Source organism: Salvelinus sp. IW2-2015, linkage group LG23 (assembly GCF_002910315.2).
Source record: "Salvelinus sp. IW2-2015 linkage group LG23, ASM291031v2, whole genome shotgun sequence".
NCBI lineage: Eukaryota > Metazoa > Chordata > Actinopteri > Salmoniformes > Salmonidae > Salvelinus > Salvelinus sp. IW2-2015.
In genome coordinates this window covers 36899679-36921807 of record NC_036863.1, presented here as the reverse complement: position 1 = coordinate 36921807, position 22129 = coordinate 36899679, and the positions used below count along the sequence as shown (strand labels likewise).

At 39.7% G+C, this 22129-nt stretch overlaps 1 protein-coding gene across 1 annotated transcript in view; it reads left to right on the top strand.

The window, feature by feature from the left end:
* LOC111950548 (lys-63-specific deubiquitinase BRCC36) overlaps positions 1 to 18255 on the top strand; it is a 46143-nt gene extending 27888 nt beyond the window's left edge. Inside the window, exon 7 of the mRNA XM_070434609.1 lies at positions 18067 to 18255. Within this exon, the coding sequence (XP_070290710.1) occupies positions 18067 to 18163 (97 nt within the window). The 3' untranslated portion in view covers positions 18164 to 18255. The remainder of the gene's footprint in view (positions 1 to 18066) is intronic.
* Positions 18256 to 22129: the final 3874 nt, after the last annotated feature.

Sequence of the window (22129 nt, the reverse complement as noted above, 5' to 3'; positions counted from 1 at the left end):
TGTTTACAGACAGATTATTTCACTGTATCACAATTCCAGTGGGTCAGAAGTTACATACACTAAGTTGACTGTGCCTTTATACAGCTTGGAAAATTCCAAGAAAATGATGTCATGGCTGTTGAAGGCTTCTGATAGGCTAATTGACATCATTTGAGTTCAATTGGGAGGTTACTTGTGGATGTATTTCAAGGCCCTACCTGTCAAACTCAGTGCCTCTTTGCTTGACATCATGGGAAAACAAATAAATCAGCCAAGACCTCAGAAAGAAAATTTTAGACCTTCACAAGTCTGGTTATCCTTGGGAGCAATTTTCCAAACGCCTGAAGGTAGCACGTTCATCTTACAAACAATAGTACACAAATATAAAACACCATGGATCACACAGTCGTCATACAGCTCAGGAAGGATGATGCGTTCTGTCTCTTAGAGATGAAACTTACTTTGGTGCAAAAGTGCAAATCAAATCCCAGAACAACAGCCAAGACCTTGTTGAAGATGCCTGGAGAGAAACAGGTTAACAAAAGTATCATATCCACAGTAAAAACAATCCATATCGACATAAACCTGAAAGGCCGACTCAGCAAGGAAGAAGCCACTGCCTTCCGATACAATTATGTGGATATATTTAAGCAACATCTCAAGACCTCAGTCAGAAGTTAAAGCCTTCGGTCCACAAATGGATCTTCCCAAATGGACAATGACCCCAAACATACTTCAAAGTTGTGCAAAATGGCTTAAGGACAACAAAATCAAGGTATTGGAGTGGCCATCACAAAGCCCTGACTCCATCCTATAGAAAAGGTGATGTGCAGACTGAAAAAGCGGTGCGTGCAAGAGGCCTACAACCTGACTCAGTTACACCAGCTCTCAGCAGGAATGGGCCAATACACCCAACTTATTGTGTGGGAAGCTTGTGGAAGGCTACCCAAAACGTTTGACCCAAGTTAAAACCAATTTATAGGCAATGCTACCAAATATTAATGAGTGTATGTAAACTTCTGACCCATGGGAATGTGATGAAAGAAATAAAGCTGAAATAAATAATTCTCTCTACTTTATTCTGATTTCACCTAATTAAAATAAAGTGGTGATCCTAACTGACCTAAGACAGTGAATTTTTACTAGGATTAAATGTCAGGAATTGTGAAAAACTGAGTTTAATTGTTTTTGGCTAAGGTGTATGCAAACTTCCGACTTCAACTGTAGGTGCAGCTGTAGGCCCTCCTCGGTTGGGGACAGAAGCACCAGATCATCAGCAAACAGATTCTAGTAGGGTGAGGCAGGGTGCTGCAGACTGTTTCAGTGCCTTCGCCAATTCGTTGATTTATATGTCGAAGAGGGTGGGGCATGAGCTGCATCCCTGTCTCCCCCCACGGTTCTGTGGAAAGAAATGTGTGTGTTTTTTTTGCCAATTTTAAGCACACACTTGTTGTTTGTACACATGGATTTGATAATGTTATATGTTTTTCCCTCAACACCCCTTTCCATCAATTTGTATAGCAGACCCTCATGCCAAATTGAGTCAAAAGCTTTTTTGAAATCAGCAAAGCATGAGAAGACTTTGCCTTTGTTTTGGTTTGTTTTTGTCAATTTTGGTGTGCAGGGTGAATATGTGGTCTGTCGTACGGTAATTTGGTCAAAAGCCAATTTGACATTTGCTCAGTACATTGTTTTCACTGAGATATTGTACGAATCTGCTGTTAATGATAGTGCAGAGGATTTTCCCAAGGTTGCTGTTGACGCATTGTCCTTTGTGGATTGGGGTGATCAGTCCTTGGTTCCAAATATTGGGGAAGATGCCAGAGCTAAGGATGATGTTAAAGAGTTTAAGTATAGTCAAATGGAATTTGTGGTATGTATATTTTATCATTTCATTGAGGATACCATCAACACCACAGGCCTTTTTSGGTTGGAGGGTTTGTATTTTGTCCTGTAGTTCATTCAATGTAATTTGAGAATCCAGTGGGTTCTGGTAGTCTTTGATAGTTGATTCTAAGATTTCTTTTTGATCATGTATATGTTTTTGCTGTTAATTCTTTGTTATARRGCCAAAAAGATTGGWGAAATGGTTTACCCATACATCTCCGTTTTGGATAGATAACTCTACGGAAATTTTCCCAGAATTGGTTAGTCTATGAATTCTATAATTACATTGCACTGATTTCTGACATGCTGGTTCCTTGTTTTTCCGTAGTGTATTTCTGTATTGTTTTAGTGATTCACTATAGTGAAGGCGTAGGCTCTGGTTTTCTGGGTCTCTATATTTTTGGTTGGATAGGTTTCTCAATTTCTCTCAGGTTTTTTCATTCTTCATCAAACCATTTGTTAATTTTCTTTGTTTTTCTGTTCGATTTTTTTTGATTTGATAGGGAAGCTGAGAGGTCAACTATACTGTTTAGGTTTTCTACTGCCAAGTTTACACTTTCACTATTACAGTGAAACATTTTGTCCAGGAAGTTGTCTTTAAGGGATTGAATTAGTTGTTGCCTACTTGTTTTTTGGTAGGTTTCCAGACTACTTTCCTTCCATCTATAGCATTTCTTAATATTATTCAGGTCCTTTGGGTTTGATGCCTCATGATTGAGTATTGCTTTGTTCAAGGAGACTGTGATTTTTCTGTGATCTGATAGGGGTGTCAGTGGGCTRACTGTGAACGCTCTGAGAGACTCTGGGTTGAGGTCAGTGATAAAGTAGTCTACAGTACTACTGCCAAAAGATGAGCTATAGTTGTACCTACCGTAGGAGTCCCCTCGAAGCCTACCATTGACTATAGACATACCCAGCGTGCAACAGAGCTGCAGGAGTTGTGACCTGTTTTTGTTGGTTATGTTATCGTAGTTGTGCCTTGGGGGGCATATGGGGGAGGGAATGATGTCACCTCCAGTTAGGTTTTTSTCCCCCTRTGTGCTGAGGGTGTCAGGTTCTTGTCCACTTCTGGCATTTAGGTCGCCACAGACTAGTGCATGTCCCTGGGCCTGGAAATGATTGATTTCCCCCTCCAGGATGGAGAAGCTGTCTTCATTAAAGTATGGGGATTCTAGTGGGGAGATATAGGTAGCACAGAGGAGACATTTTCTCTGTTGATATCATTTCCTTTTGAATTTCTAGCCAAATGTAAATAGTCCCTCTCCTGTTTCACACCTGGTAGTTTGGTGGATTGGACTACCAGCTCTCTGTAACCTTATTACCATATTTCTTGTAGGATGACATGTCTGTAGTTCTGATTTCTTTGGTGAAGTCCAGGTTCCTGCTCTTTAGCAATGGCAGATGTCCTCAGGCCTTGATATTGCCAGGATGAGATGTAGGACTTTGTGTTCAATAAAGTATCCAATGTTGTTAGTCGTGTGGTTTGACCTCAAGCATAAGTGTGATTAGAGCCTGCTGAGCATCTGGTACATGCCATTGGCTTGGGCTGTGTAAGAGTAGGGGTTGGGGCTGTTTGCCTGCTCACGGCCTGGGCGTATGTGTGACTTTCATGCTGAATCCTCTTTGCAGGGGTGGGGTGCATGGGGTGGGCAGGAGGGCCATAGGTCTGATCTGAGCGGGCCTAAATGGGGTGTGGTTGACTTGGGAGGTTGTTGATTGGTTGTGGGTGGGGTGGTGTGATGGCTGGTGATCTGATGTAGGTCCTCTCGGCGTGGGCTCTCTATGTGTGGGTCGGGGGGGTCGGGGGGGGGGGGGGGTCCCCGCAGGTCTGGAAGAGTGTCTCGCTGAGGGCATCATGTCTTTTTAGTTGTCTATATATATGCACGCTGCCTTGTAGAGGTGGACCTGGTCATAAAGGCTGTTCAAGTCCAGGGTGGAGTGGTGGACCAGGTAGACATTTTGTTTTGAGGCACAGTTATGGCAAATACTTGTGTTTACCCGCTGTATGGTAGCAGGGTTGACGTCTTTTCATGGTAGCAGGGTGGAGATAACCACTTGTGCGTTTGGGAATGTAGAAGATGCTTTTTCAATCACTCCCTTGAGTGCTGTGGCCACCCTTTCCTGCTGTGCTCTCAGGTCATTTGTGCCTGTGTGTATTATTATGTGGCTGGGTGACCCTAGTTGGTTCTCAGACAGAAGGTCTAGGGAGCACTGGGTGTTTGGACACCAGAGTTTAGACACTGTGTTTGGGAAAATGTTAATTTTCTTGTATATATTTTCTGTTTGAGTCCATAAGGAGTACAATCTGTTTGTGTATGTCCTCAGGGGGGTTGTCAGGAGGGCTACAGGGGAGATGCTCAGAGTGGGTGGGATCCCCTGTGCTTGGGGTTCTTCATTTGTCTGTTCATTTGTCTGCTGTGATGTCAAGGCTATGGTTAGGGTCTGGGGTGGACTGTTCTGCTGTGGTGTCAAGACTTTGGTCAGGGTCTGAGGTGGGCTGTTATGCTCGCTTCTCTGCGAGGGTGGCCAGCTCTTTAATGGGTTGTTCTCTGTCACATGTCATCGTTCTCACCTTCTCCTCTAGTGCTCTGTTCTTCTCATGCTCCTGCTCTTTCTCCTGTTTATGTTGTCTCACCATAGTCCAGAGGGCAGATATGTCTCTCTCCACCTCCAGCTCTCCGGGTTTGGTTGAGGGGGTGTTGTTGAGCTGGAATTTTTTGTTGTTGTGCTGACTGGAGTGTGTTCCACTGCTGTTCCAGCTCCACCTGCCTTACCTCCAGCTGGGTGAATTTATCCTTCATTTCAATGAGGGAGTAGTACTCTGTTCTAGGAGGTTGACTTTCCGCTTGGGGTTGCTCGTCTGTGGGGTTGTATAATGAAGAGGTCTGGTCTAACACGCTCTGGGTGGTGGTATCTTTCTCCAGAGAGAGCTTATCCTGCTGAGCTATCGCTTTGATTATGTGAAAGTCCAGCTGAAACTGTTTGGGGTTGCCCTGTACCATTACTGTTCCTGACTTGTACAGGTTGACATTGGCTGACTCCTCGTTGTCTAATATCCTGAGTTTTTACCCATCGCTAACACCCCCACCATCACAAATCTCACCAAAGCAGCTAGAATAACTACAGAGAGCAACGTGAAATACCTAATTAATGCAAATTAATTACTTAAAAATCATACAATGTGATTTTCTGGATTTTTGTTTTAGATTCCGTCTCTCATAGTTGAAGTGTACCCATGATAGAAATTACAGACCTCTACATGCTTTGTAAGTAGGAAAACCTGCAAAATCGGCAGTGTATCAAATACTTGTTCTCCCCACTGTATATGGTTTGTTCGAAAATGTGCATATTTAGCGGTACAATTCGTGGTTGAACAATGTGAATACGTAGCCAAACTGCACAAAATTATCCGGATATATTTCTGACACTCACCTAATCTAATCAAATAACTAATCATAAACTTTACTAAAAAATACAGGTTGGACAGCAAATGAAAGATACACTAGTTCTTAATGCAACCGCTGTGTTAGATTTTTWAAAATAACTTTAGTACGACATACAGCTTACGTTATAGCGAGACAGCGCCCAAAATCAGSGSSSAAAATAYGACGACACATTTTCGACAGAAATACGAAATAACATCATAAATGGTTCCTACTTTTGATGATCTTCCATCAGAATCTTGTACAAGGGGTCCTTTGTCCAGAATAATCGTTGTTTGGTTGTAGAATGTCCTCTTCATCTGTCAATTAGCAAMCAAAGCTAGCCATGTGGCGCAGTAGTGTCCAACTCAACCATAACGCATAGAAAGGAAAATGCTGAAAATCGCAATATACTGATATAAACTGATATAACTCGGTTTAAAATAACGACTTTATGATGTTTTTAACACATATATCAAATAAAATCAGAGCTGGAGATATCTAACGTCTATAACGAAAGCTTTTCAGAACGCAATCCAGAGATCCATCTCGCGCCATGGTGAACAATGAAAAGAGGGGTCGCGTCATTCCAACAGGTCTTATTCGGCCTCAGATAGAGCTATACACCCCATTCCACCTCTCACTGCCTATTGMCATCTAGTGGAAGGCGTATGCAGTGCATGTAGACCCATAGATKTCATGCAAATTAATAGGATGGCCCTGGAACAGAGCCCCCGATTTCAGATTTTTCAGTTCCTGACAGGAAGTTTGCTGCAAAATGAGTTCTGTTTTACTCACAGATATAATTCAAACGGTTTTAGAAACTAGAGAGTGTTTTCTATCCAATAGTAATAATAATATGCATATTGTACCAGCAAGAATTGAGTACAAGGCAGTTTAATTTGTGAACGATTTTTTACAAAGTGAAAATAGCGCCCCCCTATTGAGAAAAGGTCCCCTTAACAGAGGGGTAGGGTGTTAATATAGCACTGCGTCATGCCAGGGGATGGTCTGTGTGGATGATTACGTTTCTTATGTTCCCATTTTTATAATTGTCAGCAAAAAAAAAACTTTTTTCGTGCCTTATCATTTTTTACATCCAGAGGGTACTGTATAGTAATGACCTCTGAAAAGTGGGAGGGGGCTTCAAAGGCTTCTGCATTTGGGTGGGGTAGGCTTTGAAACTCTCCTGTGATTGTTGGGCTGAAGGACATTGACACCTCTCACATCACACATCATGTCTAATTGAAGTTGCAGTCAGATATGTTCTGTCCTAGCAAGCTTGGTAGCCTTAACTTAGCATTAATTTCTTATAAAGTAAAATATATCATTGTAATGTATTTTCTTCTTGGCTTTAAACGTAGCTTCATACTAAACATTACTCACTCAGTTCCAGGTTGGATGGTGTTTTCAGGTTTCTGTTGTTTGTTTGCCAGAGCATTTGTTGTATAGCTTGGAAATAAGAATCTTTGGTAGTAGGAATGCTTCCAGGTTATTCTGTTCAAAATCAGGTTGTAGGTTTGGAGTTTTGATTTGGAGTGTAGGTTATTTTGTGGAGGTTAGTATCCTGTATATGTCCTTGCTGAAAAATCCAAGTTTATCTAATTTTAAATCTATCTTTTTGAAAAAACATGCTAAAAAATGCTAATCTCTCTCTCTCGCTCTCGCTCTCGCTCTCGCTCTCGCTCTCTTAGTTGACTAAATGGCTCACTCTTTTCGTCATTTTGACAATAACCAAGAGTGTGCAAATCTGTCATCAAGGCAAAGGGTGGCTACTTTGAAGAATCTCATATAAAACATATTTGGATTTGTTTAACACTTTTTTAGTWACTACATGATAGTTACTAAGTGATAGTTTTGATGTCTTCACTATTATTCTAAAAATATAGAAAAACTCTTGAATGAGTAGGTGTGTCCAAACTTTTGACTGGTACTGTATACAAAACTTAAGACAAAATATACATACTGGTACGTACATCACATTCCTCCTTGGCATTGGAATTTCCCATGAAGAGGGCAGAGGAGGACAGAGACACCTTAGTTTTAGCAGGGCAAGTGTCTACTGCTAGGCCCAAGTGGACAGCCCCCCCCAGTATCTGGTGGTCATGATGGTGCTTACGTCTATGGTGTGCTGGGGGGATGGCTGTGCTCTGACACACTTCCTCACTGCAGAACAGGAATCAGTCAAGGATATCCAACCGAACATCAGTCATGCATGGGGAACAGCCAGCGAGGAGAATGAGCTCGATCATCCGTGCAGATCCCGAGGGGGGTAGGTGGTCTTGGGGGAGATGGAGCATGTGAGAAGGAGAGGGTACTGGACAGACTCCAAGTACACAGACAATGCAACACACACCCAGGAGACTGTCATTATTAGAAGTTAATTTTATGCCAATTTCCCTGAGCCTTGCTATAATCTGTATCACCAAAGCTTTAGTCAGATCTGACAACAAGATTATGGTCCAATAATAAATGAGTGATCAGCAAAGCAGTAAAAATACCTTTGTTTTGACTGCAGTTAACCGTTGGAATGTTTTTCTACCATTCATCCATAAATCCCACCCTCTTGCTCTCTTTTTATCTCTTTCTCTGCCCCTCTGTTCATCTCTTTGTCCCGGTCTCTGTCTCTCTCTCTCTACACCCCTCTCTGTCCCTCTCTCTCTAAGTTGGTGGCACCTTAACTGGGGAGGAGGAGCTCGTGGTAAGACTTCCGCCCCACAGCTAATCCAAGATAGAGGTACTATCATGGACGCCAGCCGCAACAGCTTGCTTACAAACATACATATCATAGCAGCTCATAGCAGAATTTACAACGGATTTCATAGACACTGTACAGTATGTAGTCAAAAGAGGTCTTACCAATCTTTACAGTATGTATTATGACTTATTAAAGAACATATGCTTCAAGGAGGCTACTTGTTTATAATTCATTACCACATCCGGCATTCCATATTCAGTGGGATGGTTATACTGCATAGGCACTCCCTCTCTCCCTTTGTAAAAACATCATGATACAGTAGTTCTCTGACCTAACAGGGGGCAGAGTTTATTGAAAAAGAAAAGAGGAGCTTATAGGGGGGAAATTCAGAAGTGATTGAGATGGGGTGTGAACACAGAGGCACCCTGATGAGGAGGAGAGATGGAGAGCAGTTATAGCCTCAATCCAGTCAGATAATGAATCAACACTGATTGTGGCCTAAGTCTCAGGCTGAAAAAGAATTGGGGGAAATGTTGTATAGCAAAAAAGCAAACAAACCACAAACTTAGCGCCGTTTGTCAATTTCTGTTTCAGTCGGCTTTCAAAATTAATGTAGTGGGCGCTGAGGGACCATTAAAAACTGCACAGAGAAAAACACTTTGTTGAGAAACCCAAGCACATTAACAGTGTGAATGGAGAGAGAGAAGCACTTTTAACTCCTAAACTTTAAAAAGTGATTTAACATTATCTCATCTGATTGAGCTCAGCTTCTTGCCCTTCTGGCCAGCGGAGGTCCATGGACTGGGCTTAATCTTCCATGCTCAGTGTGGAAGAATAGGTTTGGCTTTAAGTGCTTGAGGGGTAAAGATTAACTGCTAGTTATCCAATCAGCAGAGCTTCCTCTCCTCTCCTGGCCCTTCAATACCAAATTAACATCTCACTGAGCACAGACGTCAATTCAACATCATTTCATTGAAATACCCCCCCCCCCCACCTCTTAAAAGATGACATGATTGCTGTTACGTGATTCCACTCAATGAATCAGAAATGACAAATCTGGGTCAGTACAAATATCCTTGCACACTTCCAGTGGGGTCGAGAGGAGATGCTCCAAGTTTGCAGGCCCACGGAGCACTGCTGAACGAAGACCTCTTCTTAGGAGTACAGTTACAGGGGATTAGTGAAGGGAATAAGTTCTCTCTAAGTTCCTGCAAGTTCAAAAGGAAACATGAGAAGAAATTATGAAATGAGTGATTAAGCCAACTGTTGCGTAGTACCTAAATACCCATGTTCAACAGGCATGCATTTTCTCACCCTTTTGGGCAATTACTAAAGTGTGATGTGTTGCTGTAGCACAGCAGGACAGAACCCAGGAACAAGGAGGGAGGGATGCCAACACATCTACTTACTTGCAGACTTGCTTCATTGCACACCCAGCTGTGTGTTTTGACGGATTGTGACACTGTATGTTGTCCAGGAAGTATCTCAAGGTAAAAGTGATTACCAAGGTGCAAAAAAATTGCAATTTACAGTGATCACAGCCAGGAAAATGTATATTTGGACAGTCCATCTGTAGTTGCTCTACAGACTATAATTTCAACTAACTATCTAGTAACCCTAGCCCTAACCTTAACCCTTATTCTAATCCTAAACCTAATCCTAACCTTAACCGTTACCCTTATTCTAAACCTAACCCTGACCTTAGCAAGCAGTTGCTTATCAGTTTGTTGATAGTATGACCATCGTCAGAGCATCTACAGATGGAAAATAAGGACTATCCAAATAAAGTGTGACCGGAAAAGGTTGTGCAGGGTTTCTTCTGATGCACTATTGTACCTCTGATATCAAAATGAGCCTTGTTTTTGTTCTGTATTCAAATTGAGACAAAACAGGGGAAGGCAGAAAGGATATTTTCCATGAATGACTCAAATCAGCCTCAAAGCATGTTCAAGCTCTATAAAAATGTGGAATGGTTCTGATTTCATTTAAATCATTATGAAAGTCAAACACAAATGTTTGCTTGTGTGTTTGACCCCTAAATTGGATGTAATTTCACTCACATAGACAATATTTTTTCAGCTGTACCAGGAATACAATATAAGTGTCTTAATATAAAGACTCATTTTAGATGCTTCAAATGAATTATTCAGTTCAGGAAGGTAAGTCGTCAGAGTGAGAGCTGCAGCATTCCAGAACTAATTAGCCATTATTTCACTTTGGATATGAAATAGCCCTTCACTTGGTCTGTAGACAGGCTTAATATTATCTGGACATGAAAAATACATCGGCGAGTCCATCAATTACACATTCATTACATATTTTTTTCATCATAATCGCAAGCTTTGAAGCTGCAAGGCTGTATTGACAAGCAGGCTAAATCTTCCTGACAAATGACAAAATAAGCTCCTCTAAGGAATAACTAATTTGCTTTTGGTAGAACATTGGCGTGCTGCTGGGAAGACTGTCAATATGTGGATTTACAGATACATCTGACAGATTTTCTGTTACATAAGTTCATATGGATTTTCAGTTATCTATACTATTGTGCCTTAGTGTCTGCCATTACATGATATAGATCGCTGACCGACTAATTATCATAATTAATTTATATTAACACCTTTGGTGTGGTGTGGCTTGACAAGCTAATCCATTTGCTGCGACTAAACAGGCTTAACCGATGATTGTGTAACATATGGTTTGAGATGAATACTCAAAATTACATTAGACTAAATGACTGTATAATGAAACACTCAAATGTGAAACAAAACAAATAAACACACAATGACAGATGACTCTATATTCAGTAAAGTATGTTGTTACAAGTGATAAAGAGTTTGATGAATAAAGAAAACATGCGCCATTGACTTTTGTCATGAAAAGCTGCATTGGTGGTACTGTCCATGGTGCTGAAATCACTCCCATGGAAAGTGACATATGTGGAGACGTCCATGGTGCTGAAATTCACAAAACTATCCCAAATGTTTTGAAATTATAAAAAAAATGAATGCAGAATTATAGTGCAAATACTGCACTGTTCCATATTATCAGATCTAATATGTACCCAGCAAACCGAGAACATTCGCAGGACAGTAGCTAACATTCCTATTAGGTTCTACTTAATATTAGGATGATAACATCCCACAAACATTCAAATATTTTTTTTGATCACCAAATATTTAAAAAAAWATATATATAAAAAAAATATCCTTGGAATGCAACCTGGACTCAGGGGTAGACGTAACATAGTAAATGTAAATCTGTCTTCATCCATTTAGTATGGTATGCTATGTTTCGTATGGTATGTATTAATTTGTAGGATTTTTGTATGATAAAATGATTTCATTTTGTATGATATGTTAGAAATTACAATGTTACGAATTGCAATTTGTACACTATGTTCCGTATTTTCAATACATTTGATATATTACAAATTCCAATTTGTTGTGGCTGACATTTGCTAGGTGGCTAGGTGGTTAATGTTAACATTAGCTAGGTGGCTGACATTAACTAGGCTAGCAGTTATGGTTAGGGTTCAGGTTAGGGTTAGGGGAAGGGTTAGTTAACACGCTAAGTAGTTACAAAGTGTCTAAAAAGTAGTAAGTACAGTAGTTGCAAAGTTGTTAATTAGCTAAAATGCTTAAGTTGTCCGTGATGAGATTTGAACATGCAATCTTTGGGTTGCTAGAAGTTTGCGTTATACACAAACCTATCCACCCAAAATCAACCATCCCCCTTTCATTTCTCCCTTAAGTAACCTTCCTGCTTATGTAACCATACCAAACGTAACATATCATACTAATTTGAGTGTCCTGTGTTTATGTTTACTATGTTTAATCTAGTCACTGAGACCAGGCTGTGGAATCTTTTCCTAACATTCGCTAAAATGCTAAACATCTGTAACAACTCCCACAGAACATTCCCTTAAGGTTCTCATGGGGGAATGTAATAACACATTCTTATTGTTATTAGAACATACTCCAAAATTGACAGAGACATGTTGGGCTGGGGGAATGGGATGGGGAGTTTGGGCCCACCTCTTTTTATTTCTCTTGTCTTTACCAATTTTGTGATCAATATGATAATTTCTCTGTATTTGTTATATATTTTTCTTTAGAGTGGTTTTCTCTACATGTGGTATGAACTAAGAGGGTAAAATTTACATGAATATTGTACCTGTAACCCGCCCAACAAAATAATGACAAAGCAAATAAAACTTTACACAATGAAAATTACATAATGTAAGTGTAAGGAAAACTGTACATTACACATTCCGGGCCATCATTTTCCCCCCTATCATCTTGCAGATCTCTGTTTTGGACGAGACTAACTGCATGACCAGAATTGTCCTATTTACACTTTGTTGTCAATTTTGACACTAGAATAAATGTTTCTGACTCATATCGATGCCACATATGCCATTTTCAAGCAGATTTAAGTCCCTGCCGGTGACAAAAATACCCATAACATGATGCTGCCACTACAAAACTCCACATTACTCCACATTACTGGCCTGTATGACAAAGTGAAAAGAAGGAAGCCTGTGTAAAATAAAATCATCCATTCTGTTTGCACCAAGGCCGCTAAGTAAGACTGCAAATAAATTAACTTAAAAACTACAGGCTTGGATCAAATCTAATACAACACAACACAGAGTGAAACCCTCTGTATTTTCAAGTGTTGTGGTGGCACTGGCAGTATCATGTTATGGGTATGTTCAGTCTCATTCCTGACTTAAATGTGCTTGAAAATGATCGACAAGGTTTGAATATTGCTGTCCATCAATGAGCTTGAGCAATTTTGACAAAAACAATGGATAGATGTTGCCCTGTGATTTGTACAAAGTTGGTAAAATCTTATTCAAAATGATTCACAGCTGTAATGGCTGCCAAATGTGCTTCCACCAAGTATTAACTCTGGGGTGTGAAGACTTACGCAATCAAGACATCTTCATTTAAAAAAAATTGATTCGATTCCATAATCTTTCTTTCACTTTGAAAATGTGGAGTAGGTTGTATAGATTGGTTGAAAAAAAATCTCAGGTATTCTCTTTTTATACTTATATTATGGGCAGCAAAATATGAGGACTGTGCAAGGGGTGTGTAGACTTTCACTAGCGACTGTATATATAGATTTTTTAAAAAGAAAGGTCATCAAGTAGATCTGCCCAATTCTATGGGCTACTCAGTCTGCTGCGTCACCTGGATCCTTATGTTTCCAATGGATTTCCCTTTGCACTGAAATCTTTCAATTATTATTCAAATGATGGCTATAATACAGCTACTATACATTTATTAGTAGATATGCACATAAATGTACTCCTCACCGCAATCTGTCAGGCAATACTTTTACATAATTTCTGAAATCGAATTTGTAGAGTAAGAAATAATAGAGGATATTTGTTTTTCTAGATTTAGTTATTCTATCTCTGCAAAGACAAAGACCACAACCTAGAAGTCAGAGTAAAAGTGTGAACAGCTTTATGTTTGTGTAAGTGGTGCAGTTGATTCATTCCAGGGGTAACAAATCTCCAAATCTCCCAGGTTCAATCCACGCTTGCGACCATCAACAAAATATATTAACACTATGTTTGTACAATCAATGTCTAGTCAACTGTCATGAATTCTTGTTACAAACAAATTCCTCAACTGTAAGATAGCATTAAAACATGAAAAAAACCTCCATGGACTGTTCAAAACGTCATTTTACCATTTTAGGAACATAGAATAACACTCTAAAAACATTGAGGGAAGGTTTTGTGCCCCCTCATACAAACATTGTAAGAATGTAATCACAACTAGACATATTTTGTGTTTTGGAAACCTATATGTTGTTATGTCCCTACACTGTTCTCACAACATAATGAAATGTTTTGGGAACTGTTAATGTTCTGTTAACATTCTTGCAACATCAGAGGAATGTTTTTTCCACCCTAATACCAACATTGTATAATCATCAACACAACTGGACAGACTGTGTTATTAGAACTTTTAGGGGGAATGTTCTTACACCTTTCCAACAACTTAATTAAATGTTCTGGGAACATTCACAGAACCAGTTTTGGTTTTCTGGGTATACTGTCTACATTTGCAATCTACTTATCACAGTAATCATTACATTATATTTATGTAGGTCACAAAGTTTCTGTAACGTGATTCAAGTCAGTCTTAAGAGTGAGTCACAATTCATGGAACCACAGTAAATGTAGCAGTAAACTACAATCCTCTGTATGAACAAAGCAATGTGTAATTCAGATCATTTGTAGACCATACCTCACAGCATAAGGACATTGCTAAAGAGGTTCATGTTTCCTTGTGATCTTGAGCCGGAGGAAATATAAAAAGGAAATAGTGGGAAGAAGTCTGGAGAGAAAATAGAGCACAGGAAAATAGACTACATAGAGGACTAGATTGAGTCTTTTACCCGCAGCTAGCAATATTAATTCCACTGACATTAGGTGCCATAAATTCTATTCACCACGGGTTTTCATTAAGGGTTATCTACCTCAAAAAGCACAAGGAGGATCAAAAAGATACCCACCATCTCACATTGTTCTGAAATCGTTTCCGTTGTTAGAAACCGATAAGGTTAGCATTCCTGCAACATTATTTTGTTGAAATATAGTTTGTTCTCTGAGAAATTAAGCTAACTTATGGGGAGTCTGTGGGTGGCGTTTCACTATTGCTTTGAATTCCTCATGTCTTACTGTTAGAAAAATGTTTGGTCCAAATCGGATGTTAAGTACTATATTTATTGAATATTCTATGAATCATTAAAATGGCCAATTTGGGTGCAATCAATTAGCTTAATTTCTCAGAGATCAAATTATACTTCAACAAAAATAATGTTGCAGGAATGCTATTTCTAACGACAGAAACGATTTCAGAACAATCTGAGATAGTGGGTGTCATGGCTTGATGAAATGACATGGAACGACCCTTAACGCAGAACACACATTGAGTAGCGAGCACATAGTCATATCCAAAAGCATGCTGGGAAACAAATCATATCTGTCTTGAGTGAAATGTTGCCATGGCAAACGAGGAGCGCGAGGGTGGGGGCTGGATAACATCATTGCTCTGAGGTTTCAGCAAACATCACTGCTACTAATATATTAATGAAACCAGTTAGACGTTGACTGGTGCTTTATCAGAAAGGCTGCGGGGGAAGCGTTGGGTCTGCAGGACAACTCAGAGCAGGGTTTCCATTAGCTGTCTGCCTGGCCCAGCCAAAGCACCAGAATGACTTCAGATCGCTTCATGTTGTTTACTGTTTAAAGTACTGTGATGATACTGAGTGTCCAATCTAAAATATGTAGATAACATAGTACATGTTGTTCTGAATCTAAGCTAAGGAGGAGTATTCTGATGAGTCTATTGCAAACAGCATCAGCATGCAGGCGATGTGCATCAGGGCAGTTAACATCAGCCCCCACACTCCCCTTTAGAACAGATGCCAAATTTGATTGGAAGCTTGTTAGCAAAATACATTCCCCCATCCTGGTTCTTTTCCCAATCTTGTCATTGGGAATTCTGACTGGCAGTTCTATTTTGAGGGTCCTCCCAGTTTTGACACAGTGAAGACTGGTCCAGATGGCTCAACAGTCTGTCACCCAATCAAATTAGWGGATTTCATCAGCGGGAGAAGAGACTGACGCATTGTCTGCACTGTCTCCTTAGTCTCATAAATAAGATGCCACCATCCTGTGTACAACAACCATCTGACCTGATTCATGATGCCTTCATAAAGCCTTCATAAACACTACATAAATGTGTTACAAATCATCTATAACCGTATGTTATGCTTTATAAAGAGTTAATAAATGTGGCAAAACTGTGTGACATAACCACCATTATACAACAAATGCAGCTACTGTTGTTATTCTGTCTGCACTGTTTGACGTGACTGTAAGTTAGCCGTAGTTGGCTAGCTAGCAAGCAAGGGATAAGAACGTTGACAGCCAGTATGGCAATGGAACATTTAGAACGAACGACGGGGTTGCGTCTATAGATACAGAACAAAAAGACTGAGCGACTGGCAATCGAACCAATAGAACGAATGACCAGCCGGCTTGGGTCGTGACTATATCTTGTGGAAAGATGAAATAATATGAATAAATGTATCTATATATATAGATATTTTTTAAACCCCTTTTTCCCAAATTCTGTGATATCCAATTGGTAGTTACAGTCTTGTCCCATCGCTGCAACTCCAGTACGGACTCGGTAGAGGCGAAGGTCGAGAGCCACGTGTCCTCTGAAACACGACCCTGCCAAGCCGCACTGCTTCTTGACACACTGCTCGCTTAACCCTGAACTCGGCCGCACCAATGTGTCGGAGGAAACACCGTACAACTGGCGACCTTGTCCAAAATAATAATGCTTTTAATGAAAATATGTCAATCATTATTTGAATATGTTGCTAACCCTTTGTATAAAAGTGATAATGCCAGAGAAGCCCGTGTTTGGAGGATATATTGGCATGGTTTGCCAGCCCTTGACTTCATCTCGGGCCTAACAACACCCGTGCCAATATATTCTCCAAACACCGGCTTCTCGGGCATTATCACTTAAATGTCAAATGTGACATAACTCACTATGTCAAATATTACATAAATCTGTGCTTTTTTTCAAGGGTGGCATAAGCACTGCTTAATAAAGGCCTTATAAATCATATAAAATTGAGGCTTCACAAAGCATTTATAACCATGTTATGTATCTTGGTAGAGCATTGCAATGCCAGGATAGTGGGTTCGATTCCGGGGGACACCGATACGTAAAAATGTACTGTATTCACACATTACTTTGTCACTTTCGATAAATTATATATATTATATTACTCTAAAATATTTCTAGGATGGCCCAGCTACTTTACCTCTTGGGTACATAGTCAATATTGGACCTGACCTCAACTTCCCCAAAATGCTGTGCTGCAGGATGACACACACTCTAAAGTGCAGTCATGCTAAGCAAAAAACGTTGGTAGGGCCTTTTAAAATCAGTTTTTATTTTTTGTCTACTTCTGTTTTTTTCCCCCCAAATTCCATTTAGTTTTTCCTGGTTTTGGATTTCCCCAATTTTTTCAGGTTTCACCCCATTTTTCCCACACTTTTTTAAATAGAAAAACAATATTTGATGTTCTGTGTTCACAACAATGCTTAAACCACATCAGGAGATTACTTTTGAGGTGTGTGAAAAATCTAAGGAACTTTGAGTTGTAGTTGCCCTTAAATTCAGTGCACATGCCCTGCACTGTTGTTCGGTTAGAGTTTTTTTTGTGCAGTAATCTCACGTGATGATTATGTATTTCATAGTGATTCGCATTGTGGCCACCAATGGAACGGATGGAGTAAAAGGCCAGCAACACTCCGTATTATTCACAGTCCCATGAAATTACACCATACTGTATATACTTTTACTGCTGCACCCAGAACAGTTTTTGCTCTGTAAGCCATATACAGTGATTTGCATTGTGGTCATTTATATGACATTGGATCATGTTTTAAAACCCAAATGTAATGCAAATGTTACTTAAATATTAACAAATATGAATAATTGTTCATGTTTGGTCATATACTATTAAGTGGGGTACTTTTATTTAGAACATTTCAGAAATTCTGTGACCCGGAAGTACTTTTTTAGTGTTGTGAGAGGACACTGATTATGTGATGAGTTTTCAAATCAAATGCCCAATTGTGGTGCCTACCTGACAGCGAAAAACATGTAAATTAACCTTTATTTATTGTAATTTAAATTAGTTTGTAGTAGTTAAGTGTTGAGTTAGATTACATACTGTAGCTAACTCAGTCATTATAAAAAAATAAAATTGTGACCTTACAGCAATTGCTAGCTAGACAAAATTTAGCTAGCTAGCTAGCAGGCTCAGCTGAAATAACATCCACGTCTTCGAAACATCACGTCATGAGATTTGTAAATGAAAGATGAATATAATAATAAGAATCAAATAGAGTTTCCCGTCTCCCATTTAGAGTTTCTGGCGCAGCACAAAAATGCCCTTATCCAGATGGTCTGACAAAGGCATTTCCTAACAGACCTGCTAACTTTCTTTGTTGTTACTTTTAAGGTTGGATCCAACATGCAGTACCTCCAGCAGGCAGAGAGGCAAGAACCATTTGTCCGCCAGCTTAGGGACAAACTACTCTATTCATAGTCCTGTGTAATGTCTAATGAATTGCATTGCTGAACTTTTTGAAACCTAATGTATTTGTATTGTTTAAAAAAAATACAAATAAAAGGACATTTATGGTTTAAACATGTCTTTAATGTTTATTTGTTTTAGCTGTTAGTAATAATTCCCTAAGTGTTAATACATTTGTGTTTACATCGTTAAGCCTTTAGGCATATGTTATGAATTACAGTACCAAATGGGTCTGACTTTAAATTAAGTACAGCGTCATGCAATATAGAGTCTTTATGGATGTGTTATGAATGAAGTATTACAGGACACTACATAAAGTGTCAATAAAGAGGTTATTAACATTCTGCTGATTTATGAAGGTTCTCTCATGATCCACAGGTAAGTGTAGGGTGTGAGAGGTATTTAAATGGGTTGATGGACCCATTTGTGTGTGTGTGTGTCAGAACCAAGATGATTTGGAGTAGCCCAACCTGTGACTACCGTACCGCACCAGGTATTCCTCTTCTCTTCCCATGCTGGAGACCAGGGCTTGATAACAACCTGTTACAATGGTGCCAACATGTTGTGGCTGATCTTTCAGTGGGAGAGTGGGTGAATGTGTCAAAGACCTGATGGTCCCAACGACGCACGGTATGGCTAGTTTTTGTTGTGTTTGTGTCCTGAGGAACGTGTAACTTGGTTTCAGCTGGCCACTTTCAATTTCCTTATATTGGGGGCTTTCATCAAGGTAAGTGCTTCTTGGTGTAACGTAATTCCCAGGCTATTGCACGCACAGCACATAGAAGCCTGGGATATCAACCATTCAAAATTGGCCTTAGTGGGAGTGACCATAGAATTATATAGGAGTGACCTAGCTGAGTAAAGTATTTGTCATCGTCGCTAGTTAACGCAGTAAAAAGGTAATAATTATGGCTAAACCCTTCCCATTTCCACAATGTATCTTCTTAAAATGTGATTTTAAGCCTAACCCTAACTAATGAAGGCCAAGTTTAATGCGTTGGTCCACCAGACCAGAAGTGTCTGGGAAGGAGATTATGTGATCATGTGACTAACATGACTTCCCTTTAGAGGGTATTCCAATCCTTCGACCCAACATGTCACCCTTTATAAAGCACATTATATCATATTCGACATAGTGGGTTATGTCACATTTGACATGGATGATTATGTCACGCAGTTATGCCGCATTTACGATCCCTTTATAAAGGATGACATATGGTTATAGATACGTTGTAACACATATATGTAGTGCTTATGAAGGCATTATGAAGCCTTTATAAGCTGAACATAATTTTAAGCGGGACAAAATCGTCTTCCTGGGATGTCGTTTGGTTGTCATAGCAGGGGTGCAAAATATTGCCTTTAAACAACACACTTAACTTAATATAGTAAACAGAAAATAGTTACAATGCATTAAAGTGACAATTCACTTTCAGTTTCAGTTTTTGCCAGATGGCAGGTTATTTTTAAAATGTGCTGAATCATACTAAACGGTCAGGTCTGTAAGTCCTCTAAATTTGTACCTCCGCTGATGTCCAGTCTGTCTACAGCTGAGTGCAAGTAAATAATAATCACCCAAAATAACCAAAAACAATAGACGGAAAAAACTATTTCCCAGCAGTGGAGTTTCCAGTTATATGATGTACTTTGTCTTACAGGTGATTTCCTGCAGTTACTGATTGTATCATTTAAGTAGAAATAAAACCGAAATGTGAGCCATAGTAACCTTGCGAACCTCTCTACAAAGAACCTCCCATTTTGAGGGTAGTAGCAGGGCAGCAGCCGTGAGGGGTAGAGATGGAATTCCTGTCTGGTCATGGGGGGGGGGGGGGGGGGGGGGGGGGGGGGAGAGAGAGAGGCTAAATGGATTCAACAAAGTCTTGCACACTGAATTAAAATCATGGCAGCTCCAAAGACATCTAAAAAATGACCACACTTACTAAAATCTATTGTTAATGATGACATCATCTACCCGCTGTGCTGCCTCTCATTCCATTCCCCCTGAGGTCCCCATTCAGCTAAATGTCTCATTGCCTCTGCCTTGCTGCACAGATGCTCCACCTCACTCCTCTACCCCAGGGTCTTGCAATATCAGTCATCTTTTGCCAGGTCAGCACAAAAAACAATATATAATTTGTGTTTAATCAATATGTTTATCAACTATTTGTTGACTATTGATATTAATGACATGTAATCTTGCTGTTGCAAGCAGTAAGTCATTTCAGAATTCAATTGTTTTATTGGGAGCTTCAGTGACAAAATGCCACACCCCTATCACCAAACAATGAATAGATCAATCAAAAATAATGAACACATAGTGAGGGCCAGCTGGTATTCCCTGCTCTAGCCCAACATGAACAAAGAATCCATAAGAACTCTTTCACATATAGCAGTGATCATTTTTGACTTGATTGATTGAACATGTTACCATTGGTGTCATAGTGACCATTGCATTCTGTTGTTCTGGCCCATGTTTGGACATTGCAGAACATCACAAGGTTAGCATGGGGTGGCTGGGCAGAGTGAAGGTGACAAGCATCCTGTCAGTGAAATGTAACCATGGCAACTGCTCTCCTCCACTAACGATGATGACTTTTTCGACACTCATGTTGCACGTATCCTCTTATAAAATTTGAAATACTAATAATTTCCACGAGTGAAGAACTAAGATCAAACACTGTCAAGGAGTGAATGTCCTTTGTTGTGGCTGATTCTAAATGTTCACATAATCAAAACGATACCTGATTTTTACCATTGCATGCAGAAGGGGGGATTGACAGGGGACATAAACCGAGCATATTTCTTCAAATAATCCAGTTTAGTTGAACCATATGGCACTTACTGAATCATCCAGATGACTGATCTTCATGACTCAATGAGTGAATGAACTTGATGAAAGCTACATATCAGCTCTGTTCAAGGTAGCTCTGATAAGCAGTGTGGATCTCTGAAGCTGCTCAGGTGTCACACATTCGAACAATGTGACTTGATAAGGCAACTGATGAAGTCCAAACCTTCAGTTCGGTAGGGCAGAAGTGGACGGTTAGATTAGGAGGACCAGAAAATAACTCTGTTCTACCTTATCGGCTGGTAATGAGTCCCTGTAGACAGCAGCTTTTTACACAGCCCTATAGCAGATCTGCTACTAAAACAGAGCCAAGGTTCTGCTTCGACATTTTTATTTCCTTTCCGGCAAACAACTGTATACATTTTACCGTAGCCCCTTTCAAATATCTTGTTAATATGCTAATCGATGAATAGTTAATACATGGATGTGATCTTTCAAATAGAGCAGAGTAATTCTGGTGTGGTTGTGAGTGCCATGTAATCTCAATTCTGGCCTTTAATTAGGAATCCATCATTGAAGAGTCTCCAAGAATAATCACATTCTGGCTGTGAAAATTCATCCAAAACATGCAGAATCTCCACACATTTAAGTCACTGCATTAAAAAGTACACATTATGCAGGATCACTGGCTTTCCAAGGAAATGCATATTTTTTATTTTAAATATGGCACATGATAATTCTAACAAATTCATTCCCATTAACCAGAGACATTTTCCAAATGTTAAACAATATTCACAAGAACATGATAATGAAGTTCTAAGTGAGATGGATTTGAGGGGAATAACTACAGTGTAACTACAGTGTACGATTTTTCAGAAGTCCCTGTTAACTGATGCTGCATGTTAAAATGTCATTGCTGCTTATCTTGTAGATAGGAAGGTGCAACATACCCAYCCGAGAATATTAGCCCACATAATGTCCCGAGTGTAGAGTTCAGGTTATGAATGTCCCTTCCTTCAAAGAGAGTTGTCTGCAATGCATAACATGTCTCTGGGTCATAGCCATCATTTATGGGCCCTCTACACTGCCAAACAACAGGAATGTCTGGCACTATGGTCTGGCACAATGGTTGGCGTACTATAAAACAAGTTGATAAGATTGGAAAGGCTGAAATTGGAAAACAAATCAAAGATGGTGGAC